General features: G+C 34.9%; 1 protein-coding gene across 2 annotated transcripts in view; it reads right to left on the reverse strand.

Annotated features, from left to right (window-relative positions):
• The window catches only part of Hmt-1 (ABC transporter ATP-binding protein/permease Hmt-1), a 318,374-nt gene that overhangs the window by 18,073 nt on the left and 273,122 nt on the right, over window positions 1-27,179 (reverse strand). For both annotated transcript variants that reach the window (XM_090402438.1, XM_090402439.1), the window contains exons 14-19: window positions 25,211-25,268; window positions 20,815-20,919; window positions 16,221-16,294; window positions 7,064-7,164; window positions 6,815-6,927; window positions 3,787-3,881 (exon numbers count right to left, since the gene is read on the reverse strand). In XM_090402438.1, the coding sequence (XP_090258564.1) occupies window positions 3,787-3,881; window positions 6,815-6,927; window positions 7,064-7,164; window positions 16,221-16,294; window positions 20,815-20,919; window positions 25,211-25,268 (546 nt within the window). The remainder of the gene's footprint in view (window positions 1-3,786; window positions 3,882-6,814; window positions 6,928-7,063; window positions 7,165-16,220; window positions 16,295-20,814; window positions 20,920-25,210; window positions 25,269-27,179) is intronic.

Below are 27,179 nucleotides of genomic sequence, written 5' to 3' on the forward strand. Positions count from 1 at the left end.
ATATGTTGGGTTTTCACATCAGTAACTGCAAAGTCACCACATGGATGATATATACCTTTGTTAAGTAATTACTTAGTAACACAACTATTTCTTCTGCTTCTGTCACTTTCCTACCATCAGCACTGAGTCAAGTCATTCTCCCATAACCATTTTGATGTTTTAAGGATACTTGTGACATTAACACAACTATTTCTTCTGCTTCTGTCACTTTCCTACCATCAGCACTGAGTCAAGTCATTCTCTCATAACCATTCTTTCTCTTACTTGCTATATAGCGAAAAAAAAAAAACTTTCCAATCACGACTGGAGATATATCATGGGACTGATTGATAAGGCACATAACTATGACACCAGATAAAAACATGGAAGAAAATAAGACAATGTAAGACATTCGATAAAACAATCAAATTTAAACAAGAATGATGGTCTCAAAATTTCTACATTTCAGTCTACACATCTACAACCCTGACAACAAATGCTCATCCCCAGATTGCTTAGAATACACTACATATCTGCTATTGGCTAGTTGAAAGTAAAAAAGTAACTTCAATAAAAAAATATCGACAAGGAAGTGAAGATTTTAAATTTTCTGATTGGCTGATGTAATTATTTTTTATTTATATATTTGTTTATTTTATTTTAAATTTTAGTTTAATATTTTTTTCCTACCACAAGAGGGCTAGGTAGGTTAATTAGCTTTAGAAGTTATGTAGCTTACAATACTATGGTGCTGAATGTTTTATTGTTGTGTGTGTGTGAGTAAAAGTTGAAACAGAATTTTAATGTTATTAAAGTTTTTTATCCCAAATGGTAGCTGAGTCTATAATTCTAATATAACTAGTGCTGTTCACCATTCAGTCACATTGAAAGAAATTCACTCTTTCAAATTGAAAGAATGAATCATAGACTCAAACATGCAAATATTATTGGGGAAAAAATATAGATAAATAAAAGATTTCGAAAAGGAGCAAATTCTGAAGACTCAGTGGAAAAACGTGAAGAAAGCACATTGACTATTTAGCAGGAGTAGGCAAGTGGCAAAGCTGTTTGCAAAGGAGAAAATATGTAAACTTCATGGTTGGCTCAACGTTAAAGAAGCAGTCCAGACTAATACAAATCTGAACTTATGAATCTGGGAGATGGGTTAGAAATAAAAGTTGATCAAAAATTAGAGACACCACACATTGAAAATTAATGTGGAAAAGTATGCATAAAATTTACCACAGACCAAATGTTCTGAGCCATGTTTTGTTAGATCTGTACTTTAATAAACAATCTACCTTCTGTGGGTAGGAATGATATAATACAGATTTTTTTAAATTTGATATTAAAACTTTGTAAATGCAAACAAAGTATTCTGGCAGACCATCTGCCGCCTTATTGTGCACAGCAAGGGCATTTAAGGCCTCTGATGGTGCACTTTTAACAACCGAGAAGGATATCCTCCACAGATGGAGGGAATACTTTGAGAGCCTTCTTAACCCAGGTAGCCCAGCAGTTGTGGACATCCAAGAGGTGCAGATCGGGGCAATGACTAGTCTCACAGCAGAAGAGGTACATTTAGCAATAAAATCACTAAAATCGGGCAGGGCTGCTGGCGATGATGAAATTTGGCCCAAAATGCGAAAAGCCTTAAATCGAGACGGTGTTCTCTGGCTGACATGAGTGTGTCAGGCTGCTTGGATATCTGGGCGAGCACCAGAGCAATGGCAGACAGGCATAATAATACCAGTCTTCAAGAAGGGAGACCAGAAGGATTGTAGTAACTATTGTGGCATCTCTCTGCTCAGCCTGCCTGGGAAAGTGTATGCTAAGTGCTCGGAAAGACGGTGCAGGAGCATAGGTGAGTCAAAGTTCCAGGAAGAACAATGTGGCTTTCGTCCTGGTAGAAGCACAACCAACCAAATCTTCACTTTAAGGCAAGTCTTTGAGAAATCTTGGGAACATGCCAAGAATGTCAACACATGTTTTGTGGACTTGGAGAAGGCATATGACTGGGTTCCTCGGGATAAGCTTTGGCAAGTAGTATAGGAGTATGGAGTGGATGGCCAACTATTAGCTGCCATCAAATCCTTGTATGAATGCCCAGAGTTTTGTGTCAGGGTAAACAGCACAAAGTCTGAACCTTTCACAGTCTCCGTTGGCCTCCGCCAAGGGTGTGTTCTGTCACCCCTCCTTTTCATAATATTTATGGACTGGATTGATAGGCACAGCCGAGGCAGTGAGTGTGTCAGAATTGGAAGATGTAGCATTGGACATCTGCTTTTTTGCAAATGACCTAGTTCTGCTTAGCTCTTCCACAGATGAACTCTAGCGGACCCTGGATAGGTTTGTAGCTGTTTGTGCAGATGCCGGAATGAAGATCAGTGTGGCCAAAACTGAAACATTTGTGGTCTCAAGACAACCACCCCAGTTCGCGCTACATGTAAGTGGAGTCCCAATAAGGCAGGTGGAGAAGTTTAAATACCTTGGGTCCATGTTCACAAATGATAGAAAATGGGATGTAGAGTTAGATACTCGAATTGGCTTAGCAAGCTCAATATTGCGGGAGCTTGGCCGTTCGGTAGTATTGAAGCGGGAGTTAAGCCAGAAGGCAAAGCTGGCTGTCTTCAATACAGTCTATGTCTCCATCCTCACCTCTGGTCATGAGAGTTGGGTAATGACTGAAAGAACGCAGACATGAATCGAAGTGGTTCCTTCTGAAATGAGGTTCCTTCGAGGGGTTGCGGAACTGATAAGACTCGACAGAGTCAGAAGCTCTGCAATTCGGGAAACACTCAATACTCAACCGCTGCATCTCCGTGTTGAGAGATCACAGTTACGTTGGTATGGGTACCTGGTCAGAATGCCACAAGAGAGGCTCCCTCAGCAGGCCCTCTTTGCCAAGGCAGAGGGTGGGAGGCCACGTGGAAGGCCAAGGACTCGCTGGATAGATTATATCCAAAACCTTGTGTGGACACGTTTGGGAATCCCACCAGAACACCTGAGCTTGGTGGCAGAGGATCGTGACCATTGGAAGTTCCTCTTGCAGCTGTTGTCCCCACAATCCAATTAGGAAAAGTGGACCTTGAAGATGTATGTATGTATGTATTAAAATTTTGTTCAGAATTAGTGTGCCATGACAAAAAATTTATATCAACTTTATCTCTGTGTGGATGTATTAATAGATTAAAATTGTATAAACTGTATCCTTAAGAAAATATAATTATTAATGAGGTTTTAATACATAAGGAAGTGGAGCTTGGCAGAACTACTAAATACTCAAAAAAGGGGGCCCAGAGAGAGCAATGAAAATTCTTTAGGAATCCATCAAAAACTTGTTACAGAGGAGATCTAAATATAAAATAGTTATGACAATGAATAAAATATCTCTACTGTATCAAACACCAGATTACACAAAATCATTTATATTACACAATAGTCTCTGAATTATAATGGAAAACATCCATTTTAGTTTTATTCATATTTTTTTTTTTTTTACAAATTATATAAGTACACAAAATATATGATAAATAGTGATGATTATACTGCTCTCAAGGAGACATTCACATAAGTTATATGAAAAGTTGAAAGTGATTATTATTATTGCCCATTGGACAAAAAACCTGCCTCTGTTCAGCAGGCTGAAACATGTAATGATACAAAAACGCTCTCTTTATGCATTCAACTGAAGAAAGGCAAACTTTAATAGTGATATTATAATATCAAAATAGTAAACAATTTGAAACTGATAATCGATCCCGACTCAGTGAAAATTAAACTTTCTTATATATATATATATCTTACCTGTGTGCAACCACAATAGTAGTCCTATCATGGCAGATCTGAGCTAAAGATGACTGTATGTTGCGTTCTGTTTGTGTATCTAAAGATGAAGTAGCCTGTAGAGGAAAAGAGGAACCTATGAGAAAATACATTCTACATAGTACTGTAAAAAATACACTATTATGTGCTATATAGTTTTACTAATATTTATAAACAGGAATGTTATTTTCATGATCCACCTACATTATTCATGTACTACAAAGTTTCCAACCATTCATAGATGGGATTGTCATACAAAAAAGTTAGCTGAATTCCACATTAAAACTGAAATATACACCTTTTGCTATATGATCAACTGACTATTGACCTATTGGTATCTCTGGAGTTGTGGTAAAGATTTTAGAACAGTTGGTTGGTTAGGTCTCACATGCAGAAATTGGTTGACAGAGAATCTATACTTTGCTATGAATAGCATGGGTTTACTGGAAGGTCATATATTAACAACTTGTTCACATTCTATAATAATGTTACTGTTGAGTTAGACAAGGGGAATGGATACACCATGATATTTTTGAACTTTGCAAAGGCTTTTGACAGAATACAGCACAGAAGACTGTTACATAAATTGGAGAATATGGGATTGGATTATAACATACTAGTGTGGATAAGAGAGCATATCAAAAGTTCCTGGCAAATAAGTCAGCTTTTACTCTTACAGAATACAGAGACAAATGTAAGAAAGCTAAACACTGTGTAAAACTAGCTAAACAAAAGTCATGGGAGGACTTTGGCAAGAATATAGAAAATAAATATCAAGAAGGTGGCAAAATATTCTGGAGGTTGTTGAAGAAGCTTAAGAATGGAGGAAAGAGTGCTGTAAAAGGAGTTAGAGATGATAAAGGTGACATGAAAACAGGAGAAAAAGATATCCTTGAAGTATGGAGTAATTACTTTGAAAAACTGCTAAATGAAACAAGCAGTGATGACAGCACAGTGATAAAAAACACTCAACAGGAATACATATCCATACTTGAAGTAGAAAAAGCCATCAAAGGCTTGAAATGTGGAAAGGCAGCAGGAGTAGATGATATTCGACCAGAAATGCTGAAGTATGGTGGTATAAAAGTCTTACAGTGGCTGCACTGCATAGTTCAGAAAGCCTGGACAGAGGGACGAATTCCCGATGATTGGAGTAGAGCTCTCATAGTACCCATATATAAAAAGGGAAATAAAACTGAATGTGAGAATTACAGAGGTATTTCCCTACTGAGTGTTCCTGGCAAGATCTATGCCAGTATACTTGAGAAATGGTTGAGAAGAATTGTGGAAGAAAAGCTTGGTGAAGAACAAGCTGGATTCAGGCCAAATAGAGGCTGTCAGGATCAGATCTTCACTTTACGACAATTAGTCGAGAAAGCATGGGAATATAACAAAGATCTGTATTTAAGTTTTGTCGATTTGGAAAAGGCATATGACAAGGTGCCAAGAGAGAAGCTATTCAATATGCTGCAGTTATATGGTGTCAATGGAGCATTATATCAAGCAATACTTAGTCTTTATTTGAGTTGTAAGTCAGCAGTTAGAATTGAAGGAAGTACAGGAAGATGGTTTAATGTTAAATCTGGTGTGAGACAAGGATGTACATTATCCCCTCTGTTATTCATTATCTATATGGATCACATTGTGAAGGAAAGTGGTATTAAACATGATATCAAAATTGGAGATGTTAATGTCAGCTCTTTGCTTTATGCAGACGATGTTATACTTCTAAATAAATCTGCTACAAGTCTGCAAAATGATTTGTATAATAAGAAAAACCTACTCACACAAGCAGATACATTCACAAACTTTCCCACCACCACCACTCTCGACAAAATGGTATTATTAAATATAACCAATAGAGCCTGTAATCTTTATTCCAGTGGAACCTCCCTTTCAACCAAACTCAACTACATACACAACACATTCCTTTCCAATGACTACAGTGATTACAAAATTAAAAAAAAAATCAGTTCCTACCCCATTTCTCAGCCATCACTTCAGAAGAATTTCAGAAATGCCATCACCATTCTCTACATCTGTGGCACATCAGAAAAAAATAGCCAGGTCTATAAAAAAGTACAATCTCTACACAACTTTTAAGCCCCACTGGAAACTTGCTACCCTTATCCGTTCTATCAAAGATCAGCTCCCTCCTCTCTCGGTGCCTGGAATTTATCAAATACTCTGTTCCTGCAAGTTGGCTTACTTCGAACAGACAGGGAGATCCGTGACTATCCGTTTAGAAGAACACAAATCATACATCTGCAATCACAATTATGGTCATTCTGGCCTTGCAGACCATGTATTGGATACCCACAGGATCTACTGGAAGAAAAACATGCTCCACCATAGTAAATTTAAAAAAGGAGACTGTTTTTGGAATCTGCAGTGGCACTAAGAAATCAGCCTAACTTAAATAAATATGAATGCATAAAACTTCACAAAATTTGAGAAACAATAATTGTCAGAGATCTCACTTTACATCCTAGGTGACCCCTACAAATGCCCATAGAGGATGCATCACCTAGATAGGACTTTAGAGTTACCCACATGTTTCATTTAGTATTATGTTGTCTTTATGTGTGTGCTATAAGAGTTATTTGTAATACCTGAAGATGTCTCAGTGACTGTAATGAAATATTGGAAGCATTCAAATTAGTTTTTAATCCTTTCCTAGTGCTGTAAATATTCCATTAAACCTACAACATGATGTTCTCTGGCCAGTTTGCAGGATGAAATACCCATTTCTGAGAGGAAAACTCGGTCACCTCTAATTTGCATTCAGTTGAAGAGTTGTTATAAAGTTTCTTCACATCTTCACTTCTTTAATCATCATTACTGATTAAACTACAATGGCTTACTTCAAGTCAGAGAACCTTGCTATCTTGTTATGCTAAACTTTAAACAATACAAATCAGTCATATGATTCATGGCTGTAATTTCAAAACTAGTTTTTAATCACATATCAGTAATCATAATACATAAATCCTTTATACAAAAATGTTACCTCATCTAAAAGTACAAATGCGGGAGCTTTAAGGATAGTGCGTGCTATAGCAACTCTCTGTTTTTCTCCACCACTAAGTTTTAAGCCTCGTTCTCCAACCACGGTATCATAACCTGGATGTGAAAGGAAACCAAAAATACATTAAGTCAAAGAACAAGTTCTTAAAGCAAAATTAAAAGAATCCTTTTCCTTATCTAAAAAAAAAAAAAAATCAGTAAATTTTTATATCTTACAATATAATATTACTACCTTCAGGAAAACTAAGTATCTGACTATGAATATCAGCTGCTTCTGCTGCTTTTTCCACTTCTAAATCTGATGATGAGACTTTACCATACCTGATGTTATATCTACAAATACCATGGGAACAAAATAAAAAATTTAAATGGCTGAATGTGAAGCAATTAATATATTTTTAATATAATTATAAGCAACAATATATAATAGGGCAAACTTAATTCCTGAACTTTTTCTTCAAGAAACACAATAAATCCCTTTCTTTTTTCTAACCACTTGTCTATACACGGCACGTTCATGTTGTAGCTCGTGGGACCTCTTGTGTGGGGCTATTTTTATTTTTTTTTTAAAAAAAACATTATTTAGCCTATGTAATATCAGATCAAATTTACTAGATCATTAATTAAGAAATTTGGGGGAGGAAGTTAAACCCAAGCCACACCTTATATTTGGTGTGTGTGTGTAAGTACCAACTGTGAGGTATGGTAAGGAAACAAAGTTTGTGCATGAAGCCTAGTAATAGAGGCTAATCATATATATATCCTTTCGGATGTGTATAATGCTATGCAGTGCTTTTTTCTGGAAAAAAAGGTGCCGTACTCACCATGAAGATGTTATTACAGCAATTTCCGCACTTTTAACGTATCCTCCAATATACCCTTGTCATCTCTAGATCACTTCTTGCTTTGGTTATCAACTACGGAATGATGACCTCGGAGCAGCCATGAGTCCACATATTTGCTAGGGTTGAACTAGGGTTGCTAGGGTGAGAGGAGGTAATACTATCCTGATGAACATTAGTGCAGAAGTTGTCTGTACAAGCAGAGATGACCTAGATGAAGTTACTATATGATTCATCTGAGAGAACCCCTTTCACATTCACTGGAAGATATTGCAATTGTGCCCAAAGCGTGCTTTAGAGGAAGTAGTATGACTCACAGGAGCCGAAAGTTCAGGAAGCACTACATGAACAATAACAATCAATGTTGTTGCGTTACTCACAGTTGTCAATTCATCACTAAGTAACGATATTTTTTCTTGAAGTTCATTATATTGTCTATTAATGTTTTTCTCATTTCATTTGCGATTTGGCTCACAATGTTAATACAAGCATTTGCAGAATGATGAATATATCCCATGTCTAGGCCATTAAGTCCCTGTAAATTTATTTCGTCTTCAAAGTTGTTAAATGATTGATTTCTTCTCGCAACTTTGTAAGCGATTTGAAACATTTTTCCTGTTACGTGTTTATTATGAGACAAAGTATTTAGGAAAACTTTCTCTAATGTTTCATTTTTTGCTTCAGATTTTATTTTTTGGCATGCTTTGTGCGTTGCACTCTCCTCATGATCGTAAATCTTTTGTCTTAATGACATTAACTGTTGTTTGTGAGATTCTCCAAAATGACTGATTTTAACATTTGCCCACTCCACTGAAATTTTCATTCCCATATGTTTATCAGTGGCAAGACTTCCGACATCACAACACATTTTACAGCCCAACATTTTATTCTTGACATAAGCCACTCATTTCTCTCGCAGAAGTCATTTTTCTGCAAAAGTGTCTCCAACATTTGGGCCAATCATAATCAGAATCTACTTCCTTTTGACCACATGGATCTTCGGTCTTAGTTTCATGATCCTCTTCACCAAGTGTATTTATGGTGCTAGTTTTCTGTTTTACAGGATCACAAGTAGATTCAACAATTTCTGCTTCTTCCGTCTTCCTTTTTTGACTCATTGGCATAAAGTAACTACTTATTTTACTCATTTCGAACAATGGTTGCACTGATTTAACTTAGATTACTTCAAAACTCACGTGAACACCTGCCTGTTGCAGAGTGAATATAGAACTGATAAACTGATATTGGAAGCGATCAGAAGTGAACACAACTTCCTGTTTCCAGTTGCTTACCGACCTATGAAACAAGAAAGCAGGGTACCAACTTATGAGTAATCAAAACAGAAAATTCAATTCGTGAACACAGTGCCATCTATGGGAATATTTATAATACATTTTGCTGTCAATAAATCGCAAATTTTTAAAAACTTAAGAAAAAAGATGCCGGTACTGCGTACTGCCAGAAAAAAAGCACCGATGCTATGCATTATGGGAAGGGACACTACTAAGATCAGTTTCAACCTTTACTGAGGTCTCATCAGTGACAGTCAGACCTAGAAAAGAAACCAAGGTTGAAGTAATACAGAAGTCTGAGTTCTGTATTACTTCAACTGTACATTACTACACTAAAAATCTATAACAGAATGATCTAAACCGAAATGAACCATTTGTAACATCTCTTCTGCTCAAAAATCAAGCAGATTTCTTAAAAAAAAAAATCTTCTAAGGCAGTGGAAGATTGCTCATTCTAGCAATCTTCCACTGCCTTAGAAGATTGCTAGAATGAGCAGAAGATAAAAATCTTCCATTAATCTTAAATTTCATACATTTCTCAAAAGCCTTCAAATTCATCAACAGACAAAGGACGTTCAAAAATTTTCAGTTATTATGGCATATCCTTGAAAATAATCAAAGCAACTGCAGAACTATACCAGAATTGCCATGCCAGAGTAATGGTTAATGGAGAGATGACAGAGCTTTCCTCTGTCCAGTGAAGTTCTTCAGGGAGATTCTTTGGCCCTTTATCTTTTTATTATTACCTTTGACTATGTATTCAGATCAGAGGAAATGGGTACAGAATAACTCTTGGGAGATTCAGCAGGACAAATTCAAATAAGCATTCTCTGCTTTGCAGATGACGATGATGTTCTGATTTACTAACATTCACAACTGCCCACAACTACCTAGAAAATTTATGTAAAAATGTAACACTAATTGAGTTGACAGTAAACAGCAGTAAAAGTAAAGTATTAAAGAACAGAGAAGAAGGAAATATTATGCTAAATGAACAATACTCTTAAAGAAGTAAAATATTTTCAGTATCTTGGTTCCTATATTGATACTCTAATTGACAGTGAAAAGAAAGCACAAGGCTTTTCAGTTTCCATAAAAGCCTAAATAACATCTGGAAATCCAATTTCATCATCACAAATGTCAAAATTCATCTGTACAAAACCACCAGTCAAACCATATTTACATATAGTTCCCAAACATAGAACATCACTATTCAAATAAGCAGTTAATATTATATCAAAAGCTTTGGGAAAAATGTATCCTCGATTAATAATAAGATACATATCAAGATCATGTTCCTAATACTCTCATTCTTGAAAAAAGCCAGCAAAGACCCTCTAATAGAAACCTTTTCATTCAGTGAAATTAAGTTCAATTTAAGGAGCTAACTAATTTGAGATATTATTAAAGTTTATATCTCAAATGACAGGCGACTCCATGATGTTATAAAAGTGTTATTATTATTAACACCCGACCTCCATGAGTCAGAGACTCATCGTGGGAGGTACTCACTATTGCATACAATGCTCATCCAACCTCGTCTTAAACTGATTCAATGTGTCCACATCCACAACACACTCAGGCAATGCATTCCACCCACCAACCACCCTCCACGCAAAAAACCTGCTTCTCACTCCACTGCTCACACCCTCCTATACAGTTTCCAGCAATGGCCTCTTGTTCTACTTCCCTCTCCAATTCCATGAAAAATCTCTTCCAATCCCTGACCAGTTTATATGTCTCAATCATATCCCCTCCCCTTCCTCCTATTATTCATCTATTATTCATGAGGCTCTGCAACTTACAATCCCTCAATCTGTCCTTTTACTCCACATTCCAAAGACCACTGACTACCTTTGTGAATCTTCTCTGTACGCTTTTCAACATATCCTCGTCACCACGAAAACCCGGCGACCAAATATGTGCACAATAATCCATATGAGACCTGATCAAGGCCTTATACAATAGAATCATAACCTCTCTATTTCTGCATGTCAGAGTTCTCTGCATCATTGCCATTATTCGATGTGATGTCTTCACAACTTGTGCAATGTGGCCCCTGAATTTCAGGTCCTTGTCCACCATCACACCTAGATCTCTCATCTCCTCTACTTCTGTTAAAGTTTCTTGGCATCCCATCGTTGCTTACCAAATCTCAAACCTTACACTTGGCAACATTGAATTGACATTTCCACTTACCTGCCCATTCATGCAATCTATTCAAGTCCTCTTGTAAGGCATTAACATCAGCCTGACTGTGCATTGCTCTCCCCAGTTTTGTATCATCTGCAAACAGCTGGATATCACTAGTTAAACCCAACCCAATATCATTAACATACAAATTGAACAACAATGGCCCCAAAACTGACCCCTGTGGCACACCACTGGTGACCTTTCTCTTTCGAGTTACTGCATCCCCATATAGGTTTCTCTGATACCTATCTGACAGCCAGTCACTGATCCAACACAGAAGTCTGTTATCCAATCCCATCTGTTATCAAAATCCGAGTACACCACTGTATATGCATCTCCTCTGTCCAAGGTATTTGTCACCTTGTTATAGTACATAAGTAAGTTAGTGAAACATGATCTTCCCTTAACAAACCCATGCTGATAACCACAGAGAATACTGTGGTTATCAACCCATTTCTGTATCCTACTTCTCACTAATCTCTCCAGGACTTTCACCACAACTCCAGATATACAGACCGGTCTATAATTTGAAGCTACAGCCTTATCACCACCTTTATGCAGAGGAACAATTTTACCCTCCTTCTACTCCCTTGGAACCTGTGCTGTTGCAAAACTCTTGTTAAACAGGCATGCCAATGCTACTGCCAGTTCCCTGGAACATTTTATTAAGATGCGTGGTGATATTTCATCAAATCCTATCGCCTTATTAATATCAAGGTTATTTATTTCCTCAAATACCTCCTGCTCACTCACAATTAAGCTATCCTCTCCTATGTCCTCTACACTTAAGTTCCTCATGATTCCACCCTGATCAGGATGAAACACACTTATAAATTGATCACTGAATACCTTAACAATATCTTCTGCAGCAGTTACCATTCTACCACTTTCATCCTTTAACTTCATCTTTCCATGATCATTCTTCCTTCTACTTGCCACATATCTAAAAAAACTCTCTAGGATTTTTCTTAGCAAAAAGAAGATGAATTAAAGAAATTAATGAAAGAAATATTAATTTAGTAGCATTATCTGAAACTAAGACAAGAAAAGGAATGTAAAAAACACAGAACTATACAACAGCATACAGTAGATTAAAGAAGAAAGAAAAGCCAAAAGTGAGAGTGGTAATTACGAGGGTGGTCTGAAAAGTTCTCGGCCTCGACCATAGATGGCAACACTATCGGCAAGATTTTTTGGTCTAAGTTGGTACATCTGTCATAAGCATCCATGTGAAACTGCAAGTCATTCTATCAAGTAGTTTATTTTATACAGCTGTCTGAAACAAAAGTGTTGTCTGTATCCCTTGAAATGGATAAAACTGAGTATTGTGAGGTTATAAAATTCTTTGTAAAAGAAAGTTTAACGCCAAAAGAAATTCATTCGAAGTTCATAAGAGTTTATGAGCACTCTTCTCCTTCGCTTTCAACAGTTAAGAATATTTAATTGTTGAACAAACTCATTAATTGATTTTACGAAATGCTCCCCATGACAATTCACTGAAGGTCTCTGGGCTTCAAAAACTATATAGAGATTGAGAAGTAAACCTGTTAATAAATTTAAGGATCATAACCGATTAATAGGGTTGGCAAACTATTGTCCATTCATTTACTGATGAAAAGTGCAAAAACATGTTAACAGAAGCAAAAAAAAGACAAAATAATTAGAAAAATGGAAATCAAATACCAAATGACCAGCTGGAAGCCCAAGAAAATAGTGGAAAGATGAATTGCAATGCTGCAACAGATCTAAGACTCAAAATGAAAGAGAAGCATATTCTCGGATAAATTTTTATTTTATACTTGACATGAATTTATATTCTCATTTAATTCTTTACCCAAATATAAGCAAACAGAGTTTGCTTGTGAAGCATCTTTACGACCAGGCTACTTTTATATCGAGGCTGTTAACTCCACATCACTGGCCTCAGTATCCCATAATACATAGCACATTTCCTTTCTGATGTGTATATTGTTATGCATTATGGGAACATAAGTAGACTACTGGGACCAGACACAGTAGTCTAGTCATAAAGATACTTCATGTGTAAACTTTGGTGTGCTTACATTTGAGTAAAGGATTAAAACCAGAATACAAATTCATTTTTATTATAATTTATTTTGTAACCAAGAAGCATAACTTTTTTACATATAGGAAAGTATGGCAGATTTAGGAAAAGAAATTTTCATTAAAAAATTTAATGAAACTTAACACACAAAATTTTAAAATTTGGTCAAAATCAATTGAAAAATGCCATCTATAGAAGCATTCACAAAGAAAGTTATCTTCTTTGCCTCACACTCCACCCTTCATTATAATCAAAACAAGTTCAAATTCTTAGGGGAAATAAACATAAGAAATGAATATACTCCAAATCTTGTGAAAGTTAAATGATGTAATCAGTAGCAGTTATCTGAAAAAAATACAAGCCTCCCCCAACTTTCAGTTTTATTCAAATGGGCTGAAATTTTCAGTGGATCTCAAGTTTCATCAAAACTGGTTGAATGATGTGACCTACAAAAGAAGCAACCAGCTTCCTTTACCTGCTTTCATTTCAGTCTGATTAAGCTAAATTTCTCAGGGATCACAAGCAATGTAGAAAACTATTCTAAATTTTGTCAACATTGGTTGAATGATGAGACCTGCAAAGGATGTAACCAGCTTTCCCTAACATTCCTTCATTTCAGTCTGATAAAGTGGAATTTCTCAGTGGACTCAATTTAAGAAAATTGAGTCTACCGAGTGTATATTCTCTAAAATTGGTTCAATTTTGATACTTGTAGAACTGTATTCAGAGAAAAGAAAAAATAACACTCTTTTGCTCTTTCCTAAGTGCTTTAGTACTTTCATTAACTGAATTTAACCCTTCAAATGGTGGGCTATTAATATTTGAGAACTACATGATATAACTCTCGAATATTAATAAGCCCACCATTTGAAGATCCCTGATTTTGGTTCTAATAAATTCCTGTATTGTAATCAGTACTCATTACAGTACTTGGAATGAATGTTTTTTCAAGCCTAAACAGTAATAATTGTTGTTTATTTTAATTTATGAATGTCAAGGACTTATCTTATGAGTGTGATATTTCATGCTGCAGCATTGAGTCACGAGCTACACTATAAATGTTTCATAGACAGATGCTTAACTGACAAAGAAAGGTTATATTGTTATTCTGGTATGAATATCAACCACAAAACAGAGAAAGGCAGGTAACTTTATGGCATAATAATATCAATCTTTAAAAACAATAACTTTCATTTACAAAAACATGATTATATAGAACTAAATGAATGTGCTTAATCAATTATCACTGGAATGGCTAATAAGGAAGCCCCTGTCGTGACGTCTCTTTTCTTGTCGTGTTCTAAATCTATCTAGTTTCAAGTCACTTTTATGAATAATACAACTAATTACGAAATGATCACCGATCCAAAAGTAGGGAAATTTATATTTATACTGCGCCACCCTATTCTTAGATTAGTCTATATAAATAGTAGGATCAGTTCTAAATTAAGTTAGCAGTCATCTCATTAGGCCGAATCATCTATTATCATTTTTACTTGGGGTTCCCGCAAGATTCGAATATTTATGAACGGTGCAATAATAAGGAATTCAGGCAAACACAATATTTAGATCAACAAAATAAAACATTTAATATATGATATGGTTAACAAATACAAGAACTCTATTTTAAAATGGAACTATACAATTAACTTAACACATCTTCTTAGGTCACTGATGCTAATTCAATGTTCTGACTTTCATATACTATTCACAGTCTCAAAAATACAAATCTTCTTATCTCAAGTTAATATAACAACTTCACATTTAATCAGTCTTCACAAATCTATCAGCTCAATGTTTATATTCAAAGCAGGCAATAAACTACGTAAGCAATATTCCAAGCAAATATATTCCGGTTCTTGAACATCAGAGATATATCACAGTTAATGCTAAATTAGACAAACTTATACAACTACTCTTACCGGACAAAATCTTCAATACATCAAATTATTGAGAGAGCACTTATGAATTAACTTAATTAACTTTAGCGGAACACACATAACAAATATTCTCCACAGTTTAAACTGTATTACTGTAAGTCGCACTTCACTATTCCAAACAACAGTAATTAGGTACTAATATCTTTTCCTGTTCACTTTTCTCCAAGTAATCAATATAACCTTTTCCTAGGGCAACATAGAATTTAATCGTAATCCAGATTAACTGGAACTAATCAGAATTTTCGCATTGACTGTCCAGTTTCCTTTAATCTGATTACGGCATCAACCTTTCTTCATAACAACAGCAGATTTCGCTTATAACATTAAACTTTATGTTTCACTACTTATAAGTTCACTTCCGAACACTAACTCATAAATTTCTGCCCTGAGGATTTTATAATCTTGGTTCCGCAAAACTCTCTCCTCACTCGCTTAAATAATAATTCTTCTCTTCCTTCCTTGTCTTATCTACTTCTCCCCTACTCCTTCTGCTTTTTTTTCTCCATGACCTTCACTCCCACCTTACGTTCGAACGCCACGCTCTACTCCACTCGTGGTTGTTTACGCGTGCGTGTCCATGACAACAGACTAAACGTAAACATTTCGCTAATGTAATGTATGGTCTATTATTATTCATGAGTGATTACATAACATTAAATATTTCACAAATAAAAACAACAGAATATTTAAACTACTTCTTTAACTTTTTGATTACGTATACAGTTAAATATAAATTAACACTTTACGTTACACCATATATATTTAGTTATACAAAATTCTAAACATATTATTATTTTATAAACTAATAATAGGTCAGGTTTTGAATAAATTTTTAATTAGTAATTCTTATTTAAGGAATAATAAATAAATTTATATGAGCCATGATTAATATTTAATAAGCAATGTTAAATGTGAATGAAAAATAAATAAATTACATAACATAGCTTCATTCACAATTTAACACCCCTGTTATAGGTAATTTGTGGTGTTTATATTCATATGTTGTCCACCCAGGTAATTTAATATCTATAAGAATAAAAAATATTATGATATATACCTGATATTATTATTGAATAGTACTGTATCCTGTGGAACAACACCAATGTGTTTTCGAAGTGACTTCTGTGTTACCTAAAATTTAAGAGAGACAGTAATTAATTGATTTTTCTTTCTTCCTTTCAGGAATAGAAATACCAGTTACTAAAAAAGTAAGCAACTGTATGTATTAACAGCAATTAGCATAGGTGCTGCAAATATAAATTAATACAGGATGTTCCAAAAAGTTCTAACCAATCACAAATGCTTACATAGAGACTAAGTGTTTGTGATGTAAGCAAAGATAAAAGTAAAGCTACTTTAGGGATAATCAGAATCAAGCAACATTTACAGGGCTAAGGCTCAAGTTTTTATTCTAAATATCACAAGTTGTGTTTTGTAATTCTTGGATCATCCCTATCTTCTAAACAGTGTCCAGTACTGGACAAGTCCTGTGTCGATTACATCTCTGACATAACTGGTGTCAGTGAGACTAAGAAGATCAAAAGAGGTGAGATAGTCTAAATAACAGGATGATTTATTCAAGGCACTCAGAATCAGGGAGTAAAAACATGAAGATAAACCTTGAATGGAAATTAATTTCAAATAGTGATATAGGTAATTCAAAATAACAAAATTGAACAATAAGATGTATTTGTGACAACAGAATTTTTTGTCACTGAAAGAGGAGAACAGATATAAAGGATAAATTAGTTCTTGTTGGATACCTAAAAGCAGACTATGAAATAAATTACATACATATGAGGTGTGACAATTTAATTCCTGGAATGCACCTGTAAAAAAGCCTGTGTTCGGAACTATACATTAGTGGCTACTGTCATCTTCAAAGTAGTCCCCTTGTGCATTTATACACTGGTTTAGAAGGTATTCCCATTTTTGGAAACAGGCCAGGAACTCTTTTTCTGGAATATTCTTGAATTCCTTTATCACATTATGCTGGATATCAGTGATGTCAGAAAATCTTCATTCTTTTAGCACAGTCTTTAATTTTGGAAAGCCAGAAATCACAGGGAGCTAAGTTGGGTGAATAAGCAGGATGACCTAATTTGGTAATCGATGTTTTGGCCAAAAACTCTCTCACGATGAGTGCACTATGGCTTGCCACAATTCAGGTCTTTTTTTTCTGAACAGAATCATGTAATCTTTTCAGCACCTCTAAATAGCATTGTTGGTTGACTGTTTGTCTCTATTCAATGAATTCATAATGGACTACCCCCTTGTAATCAAAGAAACACACCAGCATGGTCTTGAACTGCGAACATGACATGTACTTTTTTCGGACATGGTGAACTCGAGGTTTTCCACTGCGTACTCTGTCATTTTCTTTCAGAATATTGTACTGGAAGCACCAGGTTTCGTCACCCATAATTACTCTCAGAAACATACTTATTTGCAAAAAGATCAGTTGCAACTTGAAGCTGCCACTGCTTCTGTTCATCCGTCAAGATCCGAGAACAAACTTCGCAGAAATCTTTCACATACCCAATTCTTCAGTTAAAATTACCCTGACTGTTTCTTGATTCATTTGCAATTCATTAGCCATTAATTGCATACTTAATCGTCTGTCAGACAGTACCAAATCTCGCACTCTATTCACATTTGTGTCCGTCATTTTTCTTTTTGGCTGCCCACTTCTGGAGTCATTGTTCACATCTTCTCACCCACCTTTGCATCTCTTATGCCACTCAAACACACCTGACTTTTTTAGAGCAGCCCACACCACATGCCACTTTCAACAGCTCTGATGTTTCGGTAGCAGTTTTGTCGATTTTCACACAAAATTTGATGTTAACATGCTGCTCCAAATTTCGCTCACACATTTTTATGCTAAAGTTTACAAGCAGATCCCTATTGTTTTTGATATAGCCAAATAGCAAATGACACTATCAGCTTGAGGTTTATGTATGCATTAGTTAAAACATGTACAAAGATGATTACTCATGTGACTCCAACCAAATCACCACACAGGCAACACTATGCGGCAGTTTCGGGAATTAAATTTTCACACCTCGTACAGCAATGTTTTGGGGAAAATCTGGATAAAAAGGATAGGTCTATTTATAATAGCAAGAAACTACTAGATTTTTGCTGGATATGGGGCTGATCATAGTTCAAAGGTAAATATATGCATAAATTCATGTTAAAAGAATCAGTACAAAACAAAGTCACACAGTTTATGTTACTATCGACAATGTAAACATCTTTAACCTATCTGGACATCTTAAGACTGGTCCAGATAATACAGCAAAGTATAAAGGGATTGAAATAGGAAACATCCACACCTAGTTGAAAGTTTATTTTTCACTTGGTTAGAGTATAATAAAATTAGTTTAATCCTTAATCCAAGTGTCAGCAAACAAAGTTTACACCTGAAAGTATCTTTAGGACTGGGGTAAGGTGGTACAAAACCAAGGCAACTCGTTGCAAAGGTGGAGCAAGATACCAACACTCCTATCTCAGTATCTCCTATAATGTAAAACACATCTCCTTGTGGATATGTCTAATGTTATGCATTAAGGGAAGGGCCACTACCCAGACTAGTTTCGACCTTTATTGAGGTCTCTTCAGTGGGAGCCAGGCCCTTCAACACTAGGTGTGGATATCCACACCTAGTGTTGAAGAAAATGAAAAATGAACATATCTTATTAAAAAAGATAATGAGTACATGTGGTGCTCTTTATCCAATGTCTCTGCTACACTTTTGGCATTTTTAGAAATTTTTTTGACAAACACTAAACCAAATCAACTTCATAAATACAAGTTATTAATGCTCACGGAATACTTGTACCAAAAGTTAATATGATATGTATTTTGTCAGAGTTAAAACACAAGTTGTAGTCTTTCCTATTGGCAAATAACCCGTACTGACATGTGCTGCTGTAATGTAACTATTACATGATTATGAGTTAAAAATAAATCTTGGTTCTAAAAGAAAGTGTACCCGCAAGGGATCTGATGTGAAATTAAACATTATTCATCTAAAATATGCAGCAAGTGGATAACAAATATCACAAAATTTCTTAACATGATTGAATTACCCATTCACACCATATCTAAGTATTCCAAACATACTGAAGATAATGCTAAGAAATCAATAAAAAAAAAAAAGTTAAATTAACACATACACATAAATCAATAATAAATATATATAAATTTATATATATCTGTATATAAAATTTGCATATACAAACCTGTATATACAAAATATGCATAAGACTTTCCTGAATAAGGATTCAAGGAAAGTCTTATGCTTGCATGAATAGATCAGAAAAAAATTGGAGGAACTGGAAAATAAGAATATAGAGAATTTCACCATATCATCAGGACAGGACAGTTTCATCATTTCCATAAATGGTATTGTTTTAAAAATGTCAAACAGCTTCTAGTGTTAATGCTGAATTTAAGTAGATAGTTGAACAGGACATACACAGTCCTAAACAAATTTTGAACACAGATGAAACAGACTTGTTTGGAAAATGAATCCCATCAATAACATACATTTTAAAAAAGTATCCAGATTTAAATCATCAAAAGATCAGATCACTTTGCTTGCTGGTAACAATGCATATTGTGACAAGAAATGAAATCGTCAGGTAAAATACTTTCAAAATTTGCATACTAGTAATTTTGCAATCACAGTGCAAAGCATGGAATACAAAACAAATTTTAAAATTTTCCAAAATAGTTTGATCAAAGTGTCATAAATGTTTTTAAGATTTATTACTTATCTCTTACATTCAGGAAATTCACTGCTAAAACAGACAAATACTCAAATTCATATAGAAGAATTTTGGAAATTCTATGTTTTCAACTGAAAACAAGAACCATAAACCTCACAAAGTATGGTGGGCTCACTGAAGGTGATGAAGCGACATAAAATTACTTTTGATCAACCTCTCATGTTTTCTCCAATGACTAACTACAACTTCCAGTCAAGAAACACACCAACAAGTTTCTTCTTTCTCCTTAACCCATTAGCAGTGCTGTGTTACAGGTTTTGTGAAACTTAAGTGCAGAAATGATATTATTATTATTATTATTATTATTATTATTATGTGACACCTCCAGGGAGTCCAAAGACTCATTGAGGGAGAGTGGGTCAACAGCATTGAATGATTGAACCCCTTCCAACTACTAACCGCGCTCAAACTTGCTTAACTTTTTGTGAGCCATTAGTAGCAGAGGCTCTGTCTATCGACCAATGTTTGCTGGCCGATTGCTTTAATAAAACTACTTCATGAATATTCTTGTTAAAAAATTAGCAAAGATATCAAAACTGTGTTAAACTATCATTGCATCCTCTAATGACTGAAACTACTGCCCACAAAATGTTGGCTGAAGATGATAAATATTACATTTTTTGCAAGGCATTAATTTAGCAGCATGAGGCAAATTTTCTTTAAATTCAACACATGGAAACTTCCTAAATGAAGAAATAAAAAGTACTGCAGTGGAATGGAAATTGCACATTTATCTCAAGAAACTAGAATTAATAACACCTTCCTGAATTCTATTAACAAATCATGCTAACTATAAGTTTTAAAATTTTTTTCAAAATTCTGAATAAAAGTTTTCTTTGTGATTTTGTTTATTACCTTTGCTATATTTTGTCCATCTATAAGAATCTCGCCAGACTGAATATCATACAATCGAAATAAGAGGCGCACAATTGTGCTTTTACCACTTCCAGAGGGCCCAACCTAAAAAAATTAAAATTTTTATATATTTCATAAAACAGCTAACCTTAAGTTTAAAGATAAACTTAATGATTAAAGTTGTTTCAGGAGCCTCCTTTAAATACACCTAAACGTTTAGGCACCATAAATTTTCATTTAACACACACATGCGGGACTGTAATGCTTGAGAAAGCTTGCATGAATAATATTCTACTTCATGGGGGCTCACTGTTTACAAATTCAAGTAATATTATTCAGATTGACTTTCTTTTTTTTTTTTTTGTTATTAATATAATTTGTGTTTCTAAACAATTACAATTACCAACTTTTGTAGAAAAACTATTGCAAAACTAACATTATCTTATTTCAAGTAATGAAATAAAAAACAATATTTCAATATTAAAATATGTAATATAATTGTGAAGCTATTATTTTTCACACTTACCGTGACAAGAACATTATGATATTATAATTATAGCATACTACAAGACTGTCAAATGCAACAGTAAGAAATAAAGGCAATCACTGCAACAATTAATATATATATATATATATATTTAAAGCTGTTTTGGTTTTATTTTAAAAGAAAATCAGATTTCGCATGTTATTTTGCATTAAAGTCTCTGGTACAACTTCTTCTGCAGCGTTTCCCACTTAAGTAGGGTCGCTGTTTGTGGTGAATCTCCTCTACAAAGTCTCTGGTACAATAACAACCAAAAAATGCTTTCTTGCTTTCTAGATTTTATTAAACACAGGCAATTTCCAACAACAAGATTAGAGCCTTTTGAAAAAAAATTTCCATTCAGAAAGAAAGAAAAAGTAATCCCTCCCATTTTTTGCTCTCTGCATTTTCGTTCTTGCTGAAGAAAGAAACAGAGAAAAGAAAATATAAATACAAATAACAAGAAATGTCATTCATTCATTCTGTTCCCCCCACTCTTCCTACATGCAGTGAGTGATAGTCTCAATGACATCAATTTCACTGTAGGAGCCTGGACACCTTTCGAAATCCTTGAATCCCCCACTGATCTGCTTTGGCTCAAAATTTCTCTAACAAATCAACCTTCCCTTTTTCATATGCTCTCTATCACTCTCCAAACTCCATCAACCACTCTGAGCTCTTCAACTCTCTCTCTCTCCAAAGCTCAACTTTCTGCAGTCAAAATACCCCAATAGCGAGGTCATCCTTCTTGGGGACTTCAATGTCCACAACTCATATTGGCTCCCCTTTCCCAGTTTCACCAATCGAGCAGATAGGGATGCTGAGGTGTATGCCATCAGCAATGACCTATCTCAGATCATCAATCTTTCTACCAGAATATCTGACAACCCCCCTCCAATTTGCCAGCACAGTTGACCTCTTCCTAAACAACTCTCCTTCCAAGTATACTGTGGTTGTCAGTTCTCCTCTTATTAACTTGGTCCTCATACAAGTCTCTTTTGCCATAAAATAACCTTCATCCACCAGTTCACAGTTTCGTGTCTTTGGCACTACAAGGGTGCCAAACTTCTATTCCTCCTTACCACAGTCCTTCTGATCCAAACACCCCTGCTCAGACCAAATAACAGAAATCATCCTCACAGGAATGAAGGCTTTCATCCCTTATTCCACTCCAAATTCTCAGCCACCATCCAAACCTGGTTTCTCAAAAAAGTGTGCCAATGTTGTAAAAGGAAAAAAAACTCTGCTTACCATGAATGGCTCAAGACAACCTCCAGCTGCCCACTCAGAGAAAGATAAACCCAACTGCCCACATTCATCCCTTGCAGTTTCAATTCAGACTCCTAAACAGCAAATTCATTAAATTCCAATATGCCAGAGGGAAAATTAACAGCATAATTTACAATCATTTTGTTAAAAAAAACAGTCCATTTGCAGTGGGGAAAAAAGAGTGAGGAATTTAAACAACTTGCAACAATTTAAACAAGCAGTCTTGAACTTAAGACTAACAATTACTGTAGTAAGACATACATATATGCTATCTACCAATAATTGTCAGGGATCCCTGTTATTTGAAGGTTATGGAACATTCCAGGTTTGTTAATAACATGAAAACCGGTGTACAGATAGTAGGAAGTAGTACTCCATTGTAGCAGTTGAATACAGGTGGTATGGCAACACAATGTGAACTCAGTGACTTCAAGAGAGGTGCCATTGTATGGACATCCAGAATCAACGGATGGTGATGTGATCTACAAATGGAGACATTCTTGCATCACTAGTGCAGGAAGATACCCAGGGTGGCTATCAAAAATGAATGACAGGAGCAGAGTTAAAAAGGGTGGCACATGCAAAAACTGGCTACAATCAACACACACCATCCATGATGAGTTCTAGAGTGCCGGTAACACCATGGTGTTACACTTGTACTAATACTCCATTTACTGGATTTCTACGGAGGAGCAGTGGCACACAATGAACAAGGTGGCTCGTCTGGGTCTGGTGCAAAGAGCATGTGAACTGGACAAGCGACCAGTGGAAAATGATACTATGGAGCGATGAATCAAGGTTCAGCTGTTTCCAGTCTGATTGCAGGGTGTGGAGGAAGCCTGGTGAACGCTTGTTACCACAGTGTGTTGTACCCACAGTAAAGTTTGGTGGAGGAGAAGTAATGGTGTGGGGTGCATTCAGCTAATTTGAAGCGGGATCACTGGTCGTTGTCTGTGGTTCCATGAAGGCAGCTCAGTATCTTGATATTCCGGATAATCAGGTGCTGCCTACACTGTGGAATGTTTATGAATTTTACATGTGTTACTATCAAGATGACAATGCTGCATACCACAAAGCTGCAGCTGTTATGGAATGGTATGAAGAGATGGGTGTTAAACAACTGCCCTGGCCTGCACAGAGTCCTGACCTTAACCCTATCGAACACCTGTGGGACGAACTGAAGCGGCAATTGAGGTCCGTAGGAGCACATCCCTGATCTGTCACAGAACCCAGTTCTGCTGTGATGGAGGAATGGAGACATATTTCATCTGATGTCTGCTGCACATTGGTGAAAAACTTCCCTCAAAGGGTGCAGGAGGTGATCAAAGCCATACCTGATAGGATTCGCCTGCTGGTATCAACTGTAAATTGTTAAAGTAGATAGTTATTGGTAGATAGTGTATATTGGGTTGGGAGGTTTTTACAATTGTTTACATACAATGCAGTTTGAAATTGTTCAAAATTGACTTCTGAATCAATATTTCCATCTTTTTTTGCAAAATGAATCATGCTATATGTGGCAAATTTATAGCATTCAAGGAGCCCTATCAAACTGTCAGTATTTTTTTAAAAATCCAAAGAATGTTTTAACAGTTTTAGCATGGTTTATAAAGTGCCAAATTGCTCTGGCTTATGCATTACATATATAACTTTGTTTTGACTAATTTTTTCCATTGTAAATGTCTGAATAAAACAAACAATCAAACAAATTTGCAGACAAAAATGCACAAATTTTAATAGAGAACCTAAATACCACATATGATCAAATCATCCATTCAGCTAGAGTTCTGCCATTGATATAAATAATTTTGAAATGTTTTGAAATAATTTTGAAATGTTTCAGGTAATTTGCCTGAACAATTTTGTTCAGGCAAATTGCCTATGACATATTTCTGTAACTAAAACATGGATGTAAAGTGATACCATTGAAATTTTATTGAAATAACATGGATACAAAGCATCAGATAGTCAATATATTTCATCTGCCATGGCTGGCTGGCTGGCTGGATGGATGGTTAAACATCTTCCACCAATTATGACTGATTGGATTCTTAACAGATCCCTATGACAAAGCAGATAATTTTTGTTTGACAAGACATTTTTTTCTCCATTTGTTGTAGAGTTCTACAACAATATTTCTACAATATTGATGTAATGATGGACTTGTTCCACTATCAGTTAATATAGATCATTTCTGCTATTTCTGTGGACTATGCGAAGCTAGTGAGGACAGCTCCCTTGGAGTACACAGGTGATGATCTATACTGAAAACTTCAGTGTCTTGAGACTGATGACTATTCAGAATGAAGTCATGGCTCGAGACAGTGATAGCACAAGCTGCCAACTTTCTGAACCAATCAAAGCTTTCTGGCCTTTCACTTTTGTAGATGCTTTGATTTGTTATGTGAAAAACTTCTAAAAAACTTGAGCATTAAATAAATAAACCTACTATACAGAACAAATATATTTATTAGGACACACAATTAAAAAGGTTGCAGTTTATAAACAAAGACACTTCATGTGTACAATTCCATGCATTTGAAATTAAAATTACAATTCTGATGTATCTTTTTAAATGATTTTCACTCAAAAAATAGTACTTACAAGAGCCAGTGTATTGCCAGAAGGAACAGTAAAAGAAACATTCTTCAGAACTGGTTTTCTGAACATGAAAATAATTTTAATGAGTAACTATTCTTTGGAAAAAAACAAAATATCACTATATATTTTAAAAGAATTGCATTAGCTTCAACTTAACTAAAATGAATTTCATTCAGCTATGTTTCCAGAAGACATAACTGGGGATATTAAAAAAAAAAAAAAAAATTTCCTTGGAAAGATTCCAGGATTCTTCACTACGAAAATCTAATTATGTAATATTTCTAGCAAATAAAAATGCAGTGTAATTTTTGTTAGTGTATTTAATTTAATTAGAGCTTTATATTTATATTCATTTGTTTCCTTTTTAGATTAAATGTGTAAGCAGCCTACTCTCAAAATTTTATTTTTCTCCTCACCCCGGACATCAAACATTTAGGAACCATGCTCAGAATTATTAGTATGATGGTTTTTCTGTTGTTCTAAAGCTTGAAATCTTTCTTCGGACAGCATATACTTATTTGCACCATCCCCCTCCAAACCAAGATTCTTTATGTACATGCTTTATTTAAATGGCAATTTGAATTTCAAACTGCCTTATGAAAATGAAATACATATTAATCTTACATTATGTCTTTCTACTAAGGCATTCTATGACTAACTTTCATGTCATTCACTTCATTATCCTTTAATACCGTCTCCACAATAGTAATCAGAGAACATTTATTCCTCAAAGTCAAGGGTAATAAAGAATGAAACTTCCTGAGAGTAACATGTGATCAGAAATGAATGTTAATTATTGTCCCTTTATCTACAAGAAATGAAATCTGATCAGAAGAATTCTTTTTCTCTTTCAGTGTTGGAATCGATCATTTATATTTAATTGACATAGTAATCTTTTTTTTTCTTTTTTTAATTTTATAATCTATTACTGGTGTCCGTATAAGTTTAGTTTAACATTTTAAATGCTTTTAAATTAACTTCAGAATATCATTTTATAATACTCTGAGACAACCTTTCTATTTCTAAATAGAAAGGTTGTCTCAGTACTTAATTATTATAATCAATACTTAATTATTTTTGCTGAACTGCAATTTATACAGGCAGTTCCCACTTTATACCCCAGGCTTACAAGTTCTTTTTTCCAAGTATCAATAAAATTAAAAATACGAACATTAATTGCAATAAATAAATGCTAAGCATTCATAAATCTGGCATTTCAAACCACACATGTAGCTATACGATACAGTACTACCATGTGTGGTGTGCATTTGTTTGTTTGTTCAAGCAGGTGGGAGCATCTTATTGACTCATGCAACAATGTAGCTACCATAATGATGTTACAAAGAGGCTATCTTGCTCTTCATTTTGCTATCTTAATTCAAATTTAATCCCTCCTATTATTATACTGTATAATATACCAAAACAAAGAATATTATACAGTATAATAAGAGGAGGGGTTAAATTTGATGCAGAAAGTGATGTTAAAAAAAAAAAAAAAAAAAAAAAAAAAAAAAAAAAAAAAAAACATTGGAAACAAAATATGAGATCTCAAAAGTTTTCCCACTTGGTTATATTATAAATTAATGATGCCAAGAAATTATATACTTGATTTAATTCTTTATCCAAATGTAAGCACACAAAGTTTGTGCATGGAGTAACTTCACAACTGGGCAACTTGTATATAGAGGCTAATAACTTCACATCACCTGCTGTGAGGGTACTTCATGCACAAACTTTGTTTGCTTACACTTGGATAAAGGATTAAACCAAAAATATAATTTCTTGGCATCTTTAATTTATACTAGAACCAAGTGGAAAAACTTCCAACATCTATCTCTAATCCAGAGTATTTTAGTAGTAAGGAGTGACAGCTTTTGGCTACTTGTATATGGAAATATGACTTCTGCATTACTTCAACATTGATATCACTTCTAAGTCTGGTTCCCACTGATGAGACCTCAATAAAGGTGGA

Source organism: Typopeltis vanoorti, chromosome 13 (assembly GCF_054136105.1).
Source record: "Typopeltis vanoorti isolate ZY-2024b chromosome 13, IOZ_Tvanoo_1.0, whole genome shotgun sequence".
NCBI classification, from domain to species: domain Eukaryota; kingdom Metazoa; phylum Arthropoda; class Arachnida; order Uropygi; family Thelyphonidae; genus Typopeltis; species Typopeltis vanoorti.